This window comes from Myotis myotis, unplaced genomic scaffold (genome assembly GCF_014108235.1).
Source record: "Myotis myotis isolate mMyoMyo1 unplaced genomic scaffold, mMyoMyo1.p scaffold_m19_p_19, whole genome shotgun sequence".
Classification (NCBI taxonomy): Eukaryota; Metazoa; Chordata; class Mammalia; order Chiroptera; family Vespertilionidae; genus Myotis; species Myotis myotis.
In genome coordinates, this window is record NW_023416323.1 from 36668993 (window position 1) to 36684756 (window position 15764).

The window sequence follows — 15764 nt, forward strand, 5'->3', positions numbered from 1 at the left end:
TTCCTTTTAGTTTCTTTATTGGTTTTCGGCACAGTTAACTCTTTCTATGTTGACAAGGGTTTTTACTTGTTTTACATTTTGTCATTTCCGAGTCTCATGACATTAGCCACTAGAATACACAGTTAGGCTCTCCACCCTGTACAGAGAGGAAAATAATAAACTCCATTGAAAGTTCACTTTGACCAAAGAAGAGACAACCTCCGATGGAAAACCACACACAGGAGGACCCGATATACATACGTATATATAATGTATAGATATTTATAGATATCTCATCTGAAAGAACACAGCAAAACAAGAGAAATCCAACTTGCAGCACTATCTACAGTAAGAGGGATTAATTCTACCAGCTTTTCAAACGGTCACATTCGATATTCAGAGGAAGCACGTGAGTGAATAGAACTGGGCACAGACTAACACTCCACCAGGCTCTAGAGAAGTCTAACAATGGCTTAAGATTATTGGTGGGGGGGGTAATATGTGCAGAGGAAACATGGATATGGGTATCCTCCCAGCCTCAGAGCACACCCTCCTCCCCAACATACACACCCCGGCCCTCCGATTTTCATAGCTCTCTCCCCTTTCTTTTTACTCGTTTGGGGGTTTGTGGCAACTGACTCAGGCTCTGAGACAAATGGCTTCTGGTTTCTGGGCCCAGAGATTCTACCTGATAAGGTGGTGGATGGGAAATACACGGCCCAGTCCTGGGCTTTAGGTGGCAGGAGTGGGGGGGGGGGCCGGGGGAGGGGAGCCTCTCTCCTCTGCCTGGTCCTTGTTCACTGCGGGAACTTTCCCCTCCTACCCCCGGATCTAGCAAAGCCCCAGTCCAAGCCACTCCACAGGCTGAGATGGACTGGGGCCTGCGGGAGTCTTGACACCCTGGACCAGTTCTACAGAAACTCTCTTGCCTTGCTTAGGGATGCCTGGGTGAAACGCCAGCATAACTCTACCAGGACTCTTCCTAGAAATACCATGTTTCTGGCGGCCTTGGCCACACTGTCCTTCGTGGAACCTGGGGGGCAAAAGAGGGATCTATTGGGACTTTCAGCCACTGCCCCCTGGGGCCACATGCTGGCTCCCAAAGGCAGGCAGAGGGACACCCCGTCCTCACTGGCTATCCCAGCCTTTAACCTCAGCCCCAAGCCAGGTCCCTATGGAGGTGGAAGACCAGGAGACCAACTGCTTTGGGGCCTTGGCGCAGACATGGGCCAGGGCCAGGCGGTGGCGGGGTGTGTGAGCCGGAAGAGACAGTCTGTGGGGTTCCTGCCCTCAAGGTCCTTTCTTTTGTTTTCCTTGGACAGAGAAATCCCCTTCAGCCCCTGCCTGCCTGGCCCTGCAGTACCTGCAAGAGGCCTGTGGGAGCACCCCCTTGTGGCTACTGTTCAGATGATTGTCATATGTGCTATGAGACAGAATCAGATGTGCTTGGTGGGAGCTGGGGTGGGGGTGGGGGTGGGGGGTTCCAGGGCTCCCTGCTGCCTCTCCTGGTTCTCATGCCAGTGCCTGAGCTGCACCCATCACCTCACCACTCCATCCCACCGTCAAACCTGCCTGCCCCAGGGGTCATCCCTTGCTCGTTCTTTAACCCAGGATATCATCCCGGATCCTGGCCAGAGAGGGACTCAGCCTTCCCTTAGCTGGTCCCCCTCCCGCCCAGGTGCTGGGGACTCGGCAGAACGGGCCCAAGTTAGCCAGGTCAACAAGGTTAGTGAGGTGGGGCCTGGGGACCCCCTAGAGACTGTTCTGCTGTAGCATCTGAGACCCGTAACCCCCTTTCCTCCCTTCGCCCTCACAGAAAGAAATAAAACAGAAAAGGAGCCGGCGGGCGTGAGGGTGGCAGTGGGACCTCGACGCGGGTGGGGGCACGTGGGCGTCTTCAGGGGACCAGGGCTTCAACAGGACACCTCCATGGTGTGGTTGACCTGGCCCAGCCCATCGCTGCTCTCCGAGTGGGTGCAGGCCTGCGGGCGGCTGCCCTCCACCGAGCTGGCACTGGTGAGGGACGCGGTCCGAGAGCGGGCGAGCCGGGTCATGCTGGCCGAGGGCACTGTGGACAGAGGCGGGGCCGGGCATGAGGGCCAGCGGGCAGGGCCGGGCACCACAGGCGGGAGAAGTACTCACGCAAGCAAAGCGGCCAGCGAGACCCATTCTCCCGATGGCACAGAGGCCCATCCCAAGCCAGGGCTCTGGCATCGGCTCTGCCAGCCCGAGGCATGCAGCCAGCGACAGTGAGCGAGCCAGGGCCGGGCCAGGGTCCACAGATGCCAGCAGGACCCTCTCGCCACAGCTGGCCAGAGACAAGGCCAGGATGGCGGGAGTTGACCAGCTCCCCCAGAGCTGGGGGAAGGAAGGGGCATTGTTTCAGCGTGGCCTGCCTTGAGAGGATGGGGGAGCTGGGAGAGGGGGGGTGATTCTGCAAAGAAGGCCAAACTGCCCTAAATCCCATTTCTGCCTCATTGCGTTTCACAAGCGAGACTCAGCCCTCCTCACTTATCCGGCCACCTGTTCGGGCCACCTGTTCAGCTGGGGCAGGGCCGGGCCTGGGCCCGCCCTCGAGAGGGTCTGGTTCCAGCTGCCACAGCTCCGGAAGCCTCCCTCGGAGCAAGGCTGCTCTCGAACCCAGCCAATCCAGAGCCCTAAGAAGGGGCAAAGCTGTGCCACCCAGGATCTGCGCACGAGCAGGACACGAGAAGGTTCCAAACCACAGCGAGATGCGCTGGCTCAGCGCAGCCAGAGGAAGGAGCAGGGGAGCCCGGGCGGGCCATGCATCAGGGGAGGGGCTCCAGGGCTACCTGCTCCTCCACTCAGCCTCCGGTCCTTCAAGTACGCAACTGAGAGAGAAGACAGAGCCGGGAGGGGAGACAGAACACGGTGAGGAGCGAGGTCCGAGAGGCAAGGGGTCAGATGGACCGAAGAGACGGAAGGACAGGCTGAGGGCTGGAGGCAGGGCCAGGGCCTTGGGGAGCCCACTCCTGCCCACCTACCACGCAGCAGCCACAGAAGGAACCACACAGCACAGGCTGACCTCAGCCTGGCCCTGGAGCCCCGACAGCAGGGAGGGGACACTTCTTGCCCGCCCCCAGCCTCTCAGGCACTGCGGGGCTCATGTCAGCAAGGCCTTTGGGCCCATATCTGTCACAGCGCCCTCACCCCCTCACCGTTCTGCTGGGCCTCAGTCCCCCCAGGGACAGAATGGGGGAGTCCTGCACAACCTCCCAGGTCCCCCCAGCTCTTGGCTGCCTGGTGGCATTTCTCCCGGGGCCCTGACAGGCGTTGCCCATCCCCCCAACCCACAGATGCTGACTGGGCTCCTCCGTGCTCCAGGCCGGCTCCGCTCCGGCTCCGAGTCCTGCTGTCTCACCACTGGCCTCCTTGCCTACTTCTCACAGAGGCGAGGCCCTGGCTGGAGGGAGAGCTGTCCCTGGATGGGGCTCCTGCCTCCCCTCCCAGCACAGGCCTGTCCTCCCCCCCACCCCCCCAGGTCCAGAGGCACAAAACTTCAGGGAGAGGGACAAAAAGTCGTCGGGAAGAGGAAGTTTGCTTCCACCAGGAGCCAGGTGTGTGCAGCAGAGGGGTGGAGGAGGTGAGTGTGCATGTGTGTGTGCGTGTGCGTGTGTGTGCGTGTTGGGGGCTCACAAGCCCAGTCTGGATCTGAGCACAGGGGAAGTTTGGAGACAGAACGGGGAGGGGCGTGTCGGGGGCCAGTGCTGCCTGCAGCCGCTACGCCCCAGGATGTGCAGAATGCCACCCGGGCCCAGCTGCCTACGGGGAGAGGAGCTCTTCTCCCAGCCCCGGGGGCCCAGGCCCAGGCTGGGTGCTGCTGGGAATTCTCCTGACACCCACATGGCCCATGTGCCTTCCGCGGCCCAGACTGCAAGCCCGCTCTTCTGTGCCCATCTCCCAGCTGTGACAAAGCCCTGGGTGGGGGGTGTCTGACACCTTCAGACGGGACCTGGCCATGCCACGGTGCCCAAAGCCTCCCCAGGGCCCAGGAGAGCTGGGCACGGAGGTGCAGACGCCCTGGCAGCAGGGGGCGTGTGTAGAGAGCGACCCCGCACCCAGGCCCCCATCCAGGGCGCCCGGCCCACAGGCTGCTCAGCACACCTGGCGGTGCCGGCCCCCTTGCCGCCTGTGGGTGCTGGGGGCAGGGTGCCGGGTACTCACTGTAGCCCATGCCTTGCAGGAAGTACTTGAAGGCTTCAGTCAGCTTCCCAGGCTGCGGGGGGACAGGCACATGCTTGACCGTCTAGCATTGGGGGAGGGAGGAGGTCCCCCGCCCCAGCCGAGGCAAGAAAGAGGTCTGAGTCTCACCTGTGTGACCTGCGGGAGCCCCCCGGAATCCGCCATCTGCAGGGAGAGAGGAGAGTGAGCGGAGCAGGGCCCCCCCAAACCTAGCCTGGCCCCCACACACCGGGACAGGCTCGGCTGACCAGATCTACCAGCCCGGCCGGGATGGCAGGCAGGCCTCTCCCTGAGCCCGGGACCAGGGTGGGCAGGAGGGTCTCACCTTCAGGAAGGTCGTGGTGGTGGGGTCCAGCTTGGAGTTGCACTCAACCTGAGGAGGAGGAGCCAGATGCAGCGGAGGGAGGGGACCCAGCCCCTGGGGGGCCTGGGAGCCCCCTGCCCCAAGTGCTAATGCAAGTGCTCTCCCCAGAGCTTGGCACCCCCAGGCGGCCTGCTCCCCGGGTTCCGACAGGAGAGGCCACACGGTCCCCACCCGCACTGGTGCAGTCGTGGTCAGGAATGACTTGTTCCAGAGAGAAGGGGCCACTTGTTAGAGCAAAGAGAGGTCTGAGTCTCCGGCCTGAGGTGGGTGGAGACGGAGGTGGGGGTCGCACTGCTGGGGGTGGGGAGGTGGCCTGGCCCTGGCCCAGCTCCCCTGGGTCTCCAGGTCTCCCTCAGCTGAAGGAGGGGGTGTGGGGAAGGAGGATGAGAGCCACCACCCCGTCCCTGAGGGGTCCCTGGGCTGGTCAAGGACTGGCCACTGACCGGAGCCCAGTGGCCCCCTCACTCCTGTCCCGACCCTGGGTCCGAGCACAGTCCCTCACTCACCACCCCGTCCTCAGCCGGCGCGTTGTCCCCGACCACCAGCATCACGGGGCAGCTGCGGACAGAGGGGAAGGGTTGTCTGGCCTGGGCAAGGCTCGGGGGAGGTGGGGGGAGGCGGGGGCAGCAGGGGCAGGCTGGGGGCGAGGGGCGCTCACCGGAGGGTCCTGGCATTCGGCGCCGTCCCAGGCCGGTTAATGTCCAGGTCTCTGCGGCTGCGGGAGAGGGAGGGGCAGAACGGTCACTCCAGGACCGGATGGGGGTGTTCCCAAGCCTCCCCCATCCCACCCCACCCCCCAATTAGGGCCCCACATCCCTGGAGGCCTGGGCTGCGCTGCATAAATCGGGGCCTCAGGGCTCCTTTCATGTGTGACCCCCAAACTTCTTCCCGGACACCCAAACACATGCCGGGTGGGCCCTCACCTTGGGCCCCCACCTTGGGCCCCACCCACCCCACTAAGTGCTGCTTGGATGAGCGCCCCCTGTGCGGTGGGATGCGGGCCTCCCACTCTCCCCGATCCTCCCGCCCTGCACGCAGCTGGCTTAGTTAGTCCGTGTAGGGTGACAAGAAGGGAAGGTGGCGAGTAGGGGGCCTGGCCACTTCCCTGCAGGGCTACCCCCGAAAGGGGCTCCAAGGAGCACAGCATGAAAACCATCCAACCTCCCCCCTTGTACACGCCAGGCTCAGGGTGTGGGGGTCGGGCTTCCCCGCATCCTCATGGCTCCCGCCGGCCATGCCCGGGGAGGAGGAGCAATGAAGTCAGCTCCCTGTGCCCTTCACGGGGGTGACCCTGGGCAGGCAGCGACTCCTCTCGGAGGCTGACTCTGCTCATCTGCACCCTGGGGACGGTGTGGCCCGTCTGCCTGCGCCCCTGGGCGGGGGGGGGCTGTACTGAGGGGTCCCGGGCCTGCGCCCCGCGCCCACACCTGTTGTACATGTTCCAGAAGAGCTGCAGGTTGGCCTGGTTCACCACGTTCCCGATCTGCTGCCGGTAGCTCTGCACCAGCTCCGCGTTGTTCATCAGCTCCTCCTGGGCCCGAGCGGACGGGACAGACAGAGCGAGGATGGGGAGGTGGGCTCTGAGGGGGCGGCTCCTGGCAGGGTGGGGGCAGGTGGAGACCCCCCCAAGGTGGAAGGCGGGACCCGGGGAGGGGAGGGGAGGGGGGGCTCCAGGGATTTGTGGGAGGAGGTCTCCCCACACCTGTCTTTCAGGGGCCCAGCCTCATGGCCAACAGCAGAGGACAGAGCGAGGCAGGTCAGACGCCACATAAGCCCCTGCCCTCCTCCTGCCCGGCTGGGAGGGTCAGAACCGGCCCTTCAGCAGCTGTGAGGCCCCCCCGCCCCCACCCCAACCCCCAGCCCCACTCCTGTGAGGTGGTCCCACGCCCTTACCTGGCTGAAGAGGTGGGATAGCACCGTGTCGGGTAAAGTGCTGGTGAGGCCCGAGAGCTGCAGGCCAAGGTGGGGTCAGTGTGAGCCCGTCCCCCCAACCCCTGCCCCCCCCCCCCGCCCACCCCACCAGGGGGACCACGCTCACCTTGGTGGCGGCCCAGTCGATCCAGCCTTTGCCGTTGGGGTCGATGTTCATCAGCACCAGCCCCTCCACCAGGTCGGGGAAGATAAGCTGCCGGGAAAGGAAGACAGGGCTTGGGGGAGCGGGACGGGGGCAGGGAACCCCGAACTTCCCACCCACTCATCAGGCTGTAGAATTCTGGCCCTGCCTGTCTCTCTCACAGGGGGTGGGGAGGGTCTGAGGAGGAGGACACGCTCTGTGACAGCTTCAAGATGCCACCGATGGCCCAACCCGGACAGCTGGGGACCTGCGTGGCTCCGCTGCCAGCTGCCCGGCTCAGCCTGCCCCGCTGGGAGCTTTCAAAATTCGTGGGTTTATTTTGAATCTATGCCTATATCACTGTGTTTTTTTGTTTTTTTTTAACGTCTATTTTTATTGATTTCAGAGAGGAAGGGAGAGGGAGAGATAGAGAGAGAAACCAATGATGAGAGAGAATCACAGATCAACCCCCTCCTGCACGCCCCCTACTGGGGATCAAGTCCATCACAGAGGCATGTGCCCTGACTGGGAATCAAACTGTGACCTCCTGGTTCATAGGTCGAGGGCTTTCAACCACTGAGCCACGCGGCTGGGCTGTATCACTGTTTTTCACCCCTTTTAATATATCGTTGGAATGGCTGCTGTTGCAAAACTGAGCATTAAACATCTTCAATACAACATCTTGTTTCTTTGCAGCTACAGACAAGGAAGCCCTGGTGATGCTGGTCACGGGGAACCAAAGCCTGTTTCGTTAGGCGTGGGACCCACACTGTCAGGCGCACCGTCTGCCCGTGTTCAGGGGGCCGTCTGCATACAGGGCTCACGTGCTGTCCAGTGTGGGGTGGCGGGGCCCGGTCTACGGTTAACAAAATGTGTACGTGTTGGAACTGAAAGGAGAGCTGAAAATTCTTGGTCATTTCTTTGGAAGAAAGAAATCCTTTGGATCCTGAAAAATGAAGTTTTTGTTTTTAAGGACGAAAAGCTGGTGGCTCCTGCCGGACACGATGTTTTTGAAATGTGACTTTCCTTAAAACCTCGCCAACTGAACATAAGTGGCATTTTTGGTTCAAACAGGGCTGGTTTAAACGTTTAAATATTACCCTAATTGGTGGATGAGTGGTTGGTTAGGCTAATCCTTATTTTGTGGCTAGAGCAATTAGTTCTGTAGTTTGCTGATAACAGAAATTTTGGTTTTAGATAATAGTTAAGCAAGTTATAGTTTATACTCAAGGAAATGTATGGAAAAAGTAACCTTTTTAAAAAAATCCTCACCCCAGGGTATTTTTTTCATTGATTTCTAGAGAGAGTAGAAGAGAGGGGCAGAGGGAGAGAAAGAGAGAGAGAGAGAGAGAGAGAGAGAGAGAGAGAGAGAGAGACTGGTTGCCTCCCTGCACGAGCCCCGACCAGGGCCAGGGATAGAACCTGCAATGGAGGTACGTGCCCTTGACAGGGAAACAAATGCAAGAGCCTTCGGTCCGGGGGCTGATGCTCTAACCACTGAGAAACCAGCCGGGGGGAAAAAGTAAGCTTAAAAAACAGTGTCCATAGGGACTAAGGGGAAAGAAGGCTTTTCCAAGTGCAGAGGAAGTGGGGAGGAGGAGGAGGAGAAGGAAGAAAGAGCAGGAAAGTCACTGTGGCTAAAGGGCCGCCCCAGGAAGGCCAGCCCTGGGGGTGGGGGTGGAGGGTGAGGGGAAACTCACTGCAAACTTGGCCAGCACATAGGCTCCGGCTCCCACTCCGATGCCAATCACGTACTTGAACCTGCAGGAGAGCGAGGCTGGTCACTCTAGGGCAGTGGTTCTCAACCTTCTGGCCCTTTAAATACAGTTCCTCATGTTGTGACCCAACCACAAAATTATTTTCGTTGCTACTTCATCACTGTCATGTTGCTACTGTTATGAATCATCATGTAAATATCTGATGTGCAGGATGGTCTTAGGCGACCCCTGTGAAAGGGTCGTTCGACCGCCAAAGGGGTCGCGACCCACAGGTTGAGAACCGCTGCTCTAGGGCAAACACGTCAAACTCGCAGCCGCGGGCCGCATGCCTCATTTATTTGGCCCGTGTTAGCCTTTGAGTTTGACATGTTTGCTCTACGGCCAGCAGTGCCATTTCCCCTAAATGTCATCCGAGCTGGCCCCACCCACAGCCCTCGGACCCTGGCCAGAGCCTGGTGGCCGTGTAGTGGCGGTGGGCACCCCTCGGACCCCGGCCAGAGCCTGGTGGCCGTGTGGCGGCGGTGGGCACCCCTCGGACCCCGGCCAGAGCCTGGTGGCCGTGTGGGGCGGTGGGCACCCCTCGGACCCCGGCCAGAGCCTGGTGGCCGTGTGCTGGCGGTGGGCACAGGGTTGGCTGGGCGGGACTCACCCGAAGTGCTGCACCACGCTGGGGAGCATGGCGGCCAGCTGCTCCATGGACGGGAACTGGTACCTGCGGGAGGGGCAGGAGGTCAGGCCCAGGTGTGTCCTGGGGCGCAGAGCTGGGGAGAGGCGGGGGGGTGGTGGTGGGGGGCTCGGGTACCTACCCCTGAGGAAACTGGGACGCCCCCACCTGCTGGCCGGGCGCATCCACGTGGCACACCACGAAGTGCTTGGTGATCTCCTGCATGTCCTCGAAGTTGAAGAAGGTGTTGAAGCACAGCTTGTCTGCGGAGACACACCTGTGGCTGAGCGGAGGGGGGAGGCCCCGGCTCCGAGGGGGAGGGTGATCAGCCCCGCGCTCCAGTGGGGAAACCAAGGCCCCAGTGGCTAGGACACAGAGCGGAGTGTGTGGGGACCTACGCGGGGAGGAGGGCAGATGTGAGGTGGGGAACGGCCGGGTGAGGCCGCGGACACTTACGATTGAGGCCCACATCGTGGTAGGTGAGGATGGCCGGGCGGTTCCCCTTGGGGGAGCCCCGGATCACCACATGCAGAAGGCCGTAGGGCGTCTCAATGTCATGCTCCTGGAGGGAGAGACGGGATGATGCTCTGGGCAGTCCCCGCTCCTGGCTCCTCTGGGGGAAGGGCTGGGGGGCAGCCGGGAGCTGCTGGGCCTGCGGAGCGGCCTCTGGGCCCCACGGGGCGGCGGGACATCCCATTCTCACCACAGAGGTAGGGAGGACGCAGCGGGCGGAGCACCCTTCCCAGGGCAGGGGAGTCCGGCACAGGGACAATGGATGGGAAGGTCCTGGTTCCCTTCGCAAACTAGCCAGTGGGGGAGCTGCTGCGGCCCAGACCCCGCTGCACGCAGCCTCCGGGGACAGCTCTGCCCCCCCCAGCCTCGCCCGGGGCCACCCTCACCTGTTCCTCTCCCACTAGGAACCTCGAAGGGCTGCTGCTCAGTTCCCCTCAGTCCTCAGTAACCACCCAAGCGACCAGGCCCCGCCTCCAACGCCCACACCTGCAGGCCTTTCCTTCCACCCTGAAGCCCCTCCCTGCGAACCCAAGGCCTTCCTTCAGGAAGGGCCCAGTTAGACACCCCTCCTCTCCACCCGCCCCTGTCCCTCTCCCCCCCACCCCTGCCTTCAGCTGTGGCTGCTCTGGGCTGCTCCCCTGTTCACGCCCTTGGCTTTGCTCATTTGTCTTTCAGGAGCAGGCGCTGTGCTGGAGACCTGCTCTGCCCCTTACTGTGTGACTCTGGGCCAGGCTCACCCCTTCTCTGTGCCCCGGCCCAGCCCTCTGGGAGGGACTCCGAGAACTAAAGAAGCTGCGGTCTGCGGGGTGGCTAGCACTTGGAGAGCGCCCAGAAAGGGGGCTGCTGGGCTGGGCTGTCCGGAGCCTGGGAGGGGCCCTGCTGGCTGGTCCCTCTGCAAGCCGGTCAGTCTTGGCCCTTCCATGGGAAGAGTCCCCAGGGGCAGCCGGAGCTGGCCACACAGCCCTGCCCGGCCACGGGAACCCTGGAGCTGGCCACTGAGCTGGAGGTGGGGTTAGGGCCGGAACAGGAAAGAAACAGCACGTGACTGAGCACCTACTGTGTGCCAGGGGTTTGCACGTGGTGGGCACTTAGGTTCAAAGAGGACCAAAGCTCCTTCCCCCGACAGGAAAGGGACAGACTCGGGAGGTAGGAGACAGCTTCCTGGGGACTGGCCTTTCGGGTCTGAGCTCAGCGGGGAGTGACAAGGTGGTACCAGCTTCGCGGCCAAAGGCCACACCCTGGGAGCCACCCTTCTGCTGCGAGGTCCTGTCAGAGACACCCTGTCACCCTCTGGGTGGGCCCAGGCTCACCACAGCCTCCCCTGTCCCAGGCCTGTCCTCCCTCAGGGCCACCAACAAGCCACACTTCCTGCTCACTGACCACTGACTGGACACTTTGCACGCTCACAGGGACCTCAGCCACAGAGGAGCACAGGAAGGCTGCAAAGGAGAAATGCTGTGCCCAAGGTCAAGGCCTGAGAGGGAGGGCAGGCCTTGCCAGGTGCAGACCTCGGGGGTAAGCTGGGGGCTGCCTTTTCTGAGATCAAGTGTGACGGAGAGACTCCGCCATACTGTACCCCCAATTCCCCACCCTCAGCTCTAGAGGCTGGGGGGGTGCACAGTGCCATGGAAGGCGGGCTGGGGGGCTGGAGGGGTGGAGGGCAGGAGGGGTGCCCCCCATGCAGGGCGGGGTTGGGGGCAGGAGGGGTGCCCATTGAACAAGAGCTGCAATGCGCTTGCGGCAGGAAGGGCAGTTCCTGAGCGCACGGGTCACTGTCGCCCTTTCAGGCACAAGTCAGGGCGCGGGGCGGCAGTTTTCACACCCAGACAGTCAGTGGGTGCAAGTGAGGGAGCGCCTGTCCTCTCCCAGCTCCGGTGTGGCCTCCCCATCACTATCCCCGGCGGCTGCAGAGCCTGCCCCACTGAGGCCCAGCTCCCCAGGGACAGGGACGCAGTCAGGGCCTCGGCTCGTGGGGGGGCGGGGGGGAGGTAGGGGAGCTCCCGCGCAGCCCGGTACCCTTGGCTGAACCCTCCCACCCACCCAGGAGCGCAGACCTAGCCGAGCTCCCAGTCTGGCGGGGAGGGAGGGGGGCTGCACACAACGGGCGCCCCAAAGGCGGCAGCCGGGCACCCTCAGAGCCCCCCACCCAGGACTGAGCTCTCCCATTGGCTCCTGGTGACGTCACCGCTCCCGCCCCCAGGTGGGCGCCGCGGGAGGCGCTGCGGCAGCTGGTACCCCTCGGCCTGCGCGCTCCCCTCGCCCTTGACCTTGAGGGTTGCGGCCCTGGAGCTGCATTTCAGTGCGCGGGGTGCGGGGTGGTGGGAGCGCTACCGCGATTCCCCGTCTCCCGCACCGATCGCTCCGCAGACCCGTGTTGTCTGGGTGCGGGCGATGGTCCAAGGACCAGGCAAGGCAAGCCCGGGCCGGGGGTGGAGGAGCCGGTGCGCTCCCGTCTCCCCATCATTGAGGAAGAACAGTACCCTGGGCACTGCTGCCAGGTGGGAGGGGGCGCCCGTTGCCTTCCCCCACCCCCCAAATAAGGCATGACCACCCCTCTGACCCTCCGCGTGCCCCCTCCCCCGCCCCTGCAGGAACCCGGCCTAAAGGCCCGGCTAGCACTCGCCCCAGACCTCCCCGCAGCGCCCCGGGGGCCACGGAGGGGCTGCGTGCGCCTCCGAAGAAAGGAAGAGGCTGCGGTTTGCAGGTGCAGCCACGCAAACGGGACAGCGCCAGGGCCCGTGCGTGCAGACACCTTGACCGGGAATCAAACCCAGACACCTGCGCGCACCGACCCCCGCACCCGCGCAGGGACTCGGCTTGCCCGGGGCTGAGGTGGTCACAGGAGCCAGGCCGCCACCAGCCGGGCAGGGGCCAGGCGAAGGGCACATGCCAGGGAGATGCACACACGCTGGCCCGCGTCCGCACGGACGTGCAGCCGAGTCCCCGCCCAGTGCGTGTTCTGCAGATGCCAGCCCGCCCCCCGCACCCCGCCTGGCCGCTACCCGCTCCCTCCCCGTGGCTCCGCGGGCCCGGGTCGCCGCGAGACCAGCACCCGCCGGCCTTGCCCAGTTCTCCCCGAGGCGCGGCGGCTGGAGGCAGAGCCGGCCCGAGGCCGCGGGTGCGCCTTCCTCCCGGACGCCCTGCGCGCCCGCCGCCCGCACTCACCCCATCCCAGCTCTCGGGCATCTCGCCGAGGGAGGGAGGTGACAGCCTCGCCAGGGAGAGCAGACAAAGGCCTGAGTCACCGGAGTCGGAGGCAGGGGCGGCTCCTGCGGGAAACCAGCAGCTCTGGGGCCGGGCGCCGCGCCGCCACCGTTTATACGCGGAGCCGCCCGCCCCAGGCCGGTCCCTCCCCGCCGCGGGGCTTCCGAGCAGCCACTCGCCGGCCCGCAGCCCCCGCTTCCAGATTGGCCGTCGGGAGACAAACCTGGCTCCCATTGGCTGCTGAGGTCCTCGCTCACCCAGCCCGGCGCCTGTCTCACCCCCACCCCCAGCAACGCATCATCCCGGATGGTCCCCAGCCTCCTCCGCATCCCCAAGCCCCTAGCAACACGGGACACGCGGGGAGGGCTGCAGCCCGCTGCACACGGGGTCCTGGGAAGGGGGGGCCCTGTGTCAGGCACCCGCGAGCCTCTCAGGGACCACACAGGTGTGCCCTTGACCTATAGCCTGGGGAGCACAGAGGGACCTGGGGGGCCCCAAGCCCAGCCTCTACAGCAGGAGGGCCTGGATCACAGCCTCGAGGGGATGTGGGGAGTCACTCCCGTCTTCTCCACCTGCCAGGGTCTCCCCTAGGGCAGCCCCCACGCTGCCCACATGCACACCCAGCACCCGTCCACACTGCAGAGAGGGGGTTCCGGGCACAGGGGCCTGGGTAGGTTGCAGGCCCAGGAGTCTGGTGGGGCACGCACCAGCTCTGCCCTCCCCCCGCCCCCCATCCTGCAGCCAGGACGGACGTCCTGCCCACCTCCCCGCAGACCCACCCTGCATGGGGCCTGGCTCCCAGATCTCAGGGGAGCAGGACACATGAGCCCCCTCAGGTCCCATGCCCTCACCCCACCCCAGAAACAAGACTTTGGGTGGGGAGCTGGCCAGGGACGGGCAGGTAGAGACACAGGAGACGGGGAGCAAAGGAGAGCAGAGGACGAGAGGAAATAGGCCAGGGAGGGCAGAGGAGGGAGCCCAAGGACAAGAAGGAGCGGCGGAGGAGGGAGGGGTGCGGGGCGCTGTGCCCCCATTCTGTCTCTTTGCTGAAGGACCGCGCCACTCGCCCCAGGCTGCACACTGGCTGGCTGTGCTGGGGGCGGCAGTTACCTCCCCTCTCGGGTGCCTAGTGACCTGGTCAACACCTGCCAGGCATGCTATTCCTGGCCCAGACCTGTGCCTGGGGGGGTGGGCACCGAGAACTTTCCCTGCCCCCTCTCTGACCTCTCGCTCAGAGGCCTGGCCCAGAGCGCTGGGCCCTGCGTTTGCCCAGGGCAGCCAGGGTGTGGAACGGGGTGTCCCGGGCCCCTCACGTCCTGGCCTTTCTCCCTGTTCCCTGCAGCCACTTGGACACAGGAAGCGGCTCCAGCCACTGAGGCGGCTGCAAAGGCACAGCCCACAAGATCCCCCCCAGCTGCTACTCGGAGTGGGGGACAGGGGGCCTCCCACCTTCTCTGCCACCAAACCCTGCTCCCCCGTGGTCCCCATGCAATCTTATGCCCCCTCCAGCCTCTGACCGCTGCGTGGCCTTCCCCTGGGCTCAGGTGAGAAGCTGACCTCAGACACTGCCCACTCCAAGCTGTGGTCCCATTTCTGCTCAGCCACTTGCTTCACACCCACAGCCCTGAGGTGAAGTCCCAGCTCCCCGCACACTCATTGGGAGGCCTTGGGCAAGATTTAACTTCCCTGTGCCCCAGGCCTCGCCACTGTACAACGGGAATTGTGCCTTCCACACAGAGCTGCTCTGAGAATGAGAAAAAGTTGCATCAATCGCTCTGGGCCTGACCCCACTCCTGCCCAGGGCCCCGCCCATGTCTGGAAACATGGGACAGTCCCTGTGCCGTCCCAAACTGCTGGCCCCTTCCCTGGAGCCTGTGCAGTTGTGGCTGAACAAGGAGGCTCTGGACCTGCTAGCTGAACCCGGTCCTGCTACATAGCTCTGCCACTTCTCTGCTGTGTGACCTTGGGCAGGCCAGTCAACCTCTCTGAGCCTCCACCTCTGTAAGTGGGAAAGCAGCAGTGCCCGTGCACAGGTAGCTGCGTGGATAGCACATGAAGCTCACAAACCTATGAGAAAGGATCAGGAAGCTGAAGCTTACAAACACCTTAGCACCTTGGGCATCAGTCAGAGTAGCAAATGCGCCGGCTGGCGTGGCTCCGTGGTTGAGTGTTGACCTATGAACCACAAGGTCAGGGTTTGATTCCCGGTCAGGGCACATGCCCGGGTTGCCGGTTTGATCCCCAGTGTGGGGCGTGCAGGAGGCAGCCAATCAATGCTTCTCCCTCATCATTGATGTTTCTATCTCTCTCTCCCTCTCCCTTCTTCTCTGAAATCAATACAAGAAAATAATTTTTAAAAAAGAGTAGCAAATTCGTATTGAAATATCTCCACACGCCAGGATCTACTCCTCAAATGCTTTACACGTTCCTTGAGGAAGATGAGGCAGGGACTGGCTGCCCTGGGGTTTGATGTCACCGGCCCCTCCTGGGGGGGGGGGGGTCCACCCATTCCCGCCCTCCCTCTCGGGGGCAGGAGGACAAAGAGGACATGCCTGCCCAGACCTCTGGCTGGGCCTCGCTATCTCATGGCCGCACCCCTCCCCTCTCTCCCTCCCAGGTCTCCTGTTTGTTCCCTCCTGCCCAGCTCCAGAGCCTTTGTATTTGGAGCTGGAACTCCTGGGGGACTGGAGCGCGAGCTCACTCGTGACCCAGGCCGGGCTCACAGACGCGGAGCCTGGCTGCAGAGCTGCTGTCCGGGGAGGAGCCAGCACGTCGCCCCACCGCCACGTCACCCTTGCAGACCACGAGGCTGGGGCTGTCCTGGGGCTTGAACACTGACCCACATTGCAGTCAGGCCCAGGCCTGGGGGGCCAGTTCCACGGAGCCAGGAGGAAGGGCCCAGAAGGGTCTGAGCTGGTTCAGCGTGTGCTGGTGGCCAGCGGGGCCCCGGAGCTGGAGAGGCTCCCACTGTGTCTGCTGCCAGACGGTTTCCGAGACCCGGGAGTAAAGGGCCACTACGCAACTCAGAGCGGAGGAATGACTGGCTGAGTGAGTGAAATCATGGTG

The 15764-nt window shown here is 63.3% G+C and overlaps 1 protein-coding gene across 6 annotated transcripts in view; it reads right to left on the reverse strand.

The window, feature by feature from the left end:
* The window catches only part of NDRG4 (NDRG family member 4), a 27152-nt gene continuing 11388 nt past the window's right edge, over positions 1 to 15764 (reverse strand). For 2 of the 6 annotated variants that reach the window (XM_036345515.1, XM_036345514.1), the window contains exons 4-17: positions 9438 to 9543; positions 9124 to 9244; positions 8967 to 9029; positions 8300 to 8360; positions 6585 to 6671; positions 6440 to 6496; positions 5974 to 6077; positions 5205 to 5261; positions 5053 to 5104; positions 4508 to 4555; positions 4312 to 4347; positions 4165 to 4216; positions 2793 to 2831; positions 1 to 2047 (exon numbers count right to left, since the gene is read on the reverse strand). In XM_036345515.1, the coding sequence (XP_036201408.1) occupies positions 1893 to 2047; positions 2793 to 2831; positions 4165 to 4216; positions 4312 to 4347; positions 4508 to 4555; positions 5053 to 5104; positions 5205 to 5261; positions 5974 to 6077; positions 6440 to 6496; positions 6585 to 6671; positions 8300 to 8360; positions 8967 to 9029; positions 9124 to 9244; positions 9438 to 9543 (1038 nt within the window). In that variant the 3' untranslated portion in view covers positions 1 to 1892. Of the gene's footprint in view, positions 2048 to 2792; positions 2832 to 4164; positions 4217 to 4311; positions 4348 to 4507; positions 4556 to 5052; positions 5105 to 5204; positions 5262 to 5973; positions 6078 to 6439; positions 6497 to 6584; positions 6672 to 8299; positions 8361 to 8966; positions 9030 to 9123; positions 9245 to 9437; positions 9544 to 12659; positions 12802 to 15764 lie in introns of those variants that run through there. The other 4 variants (XM_036345510.1, XM_036345511.1, XM_036345512.1 and 1 more) reach the window with 4 other exon arrangements.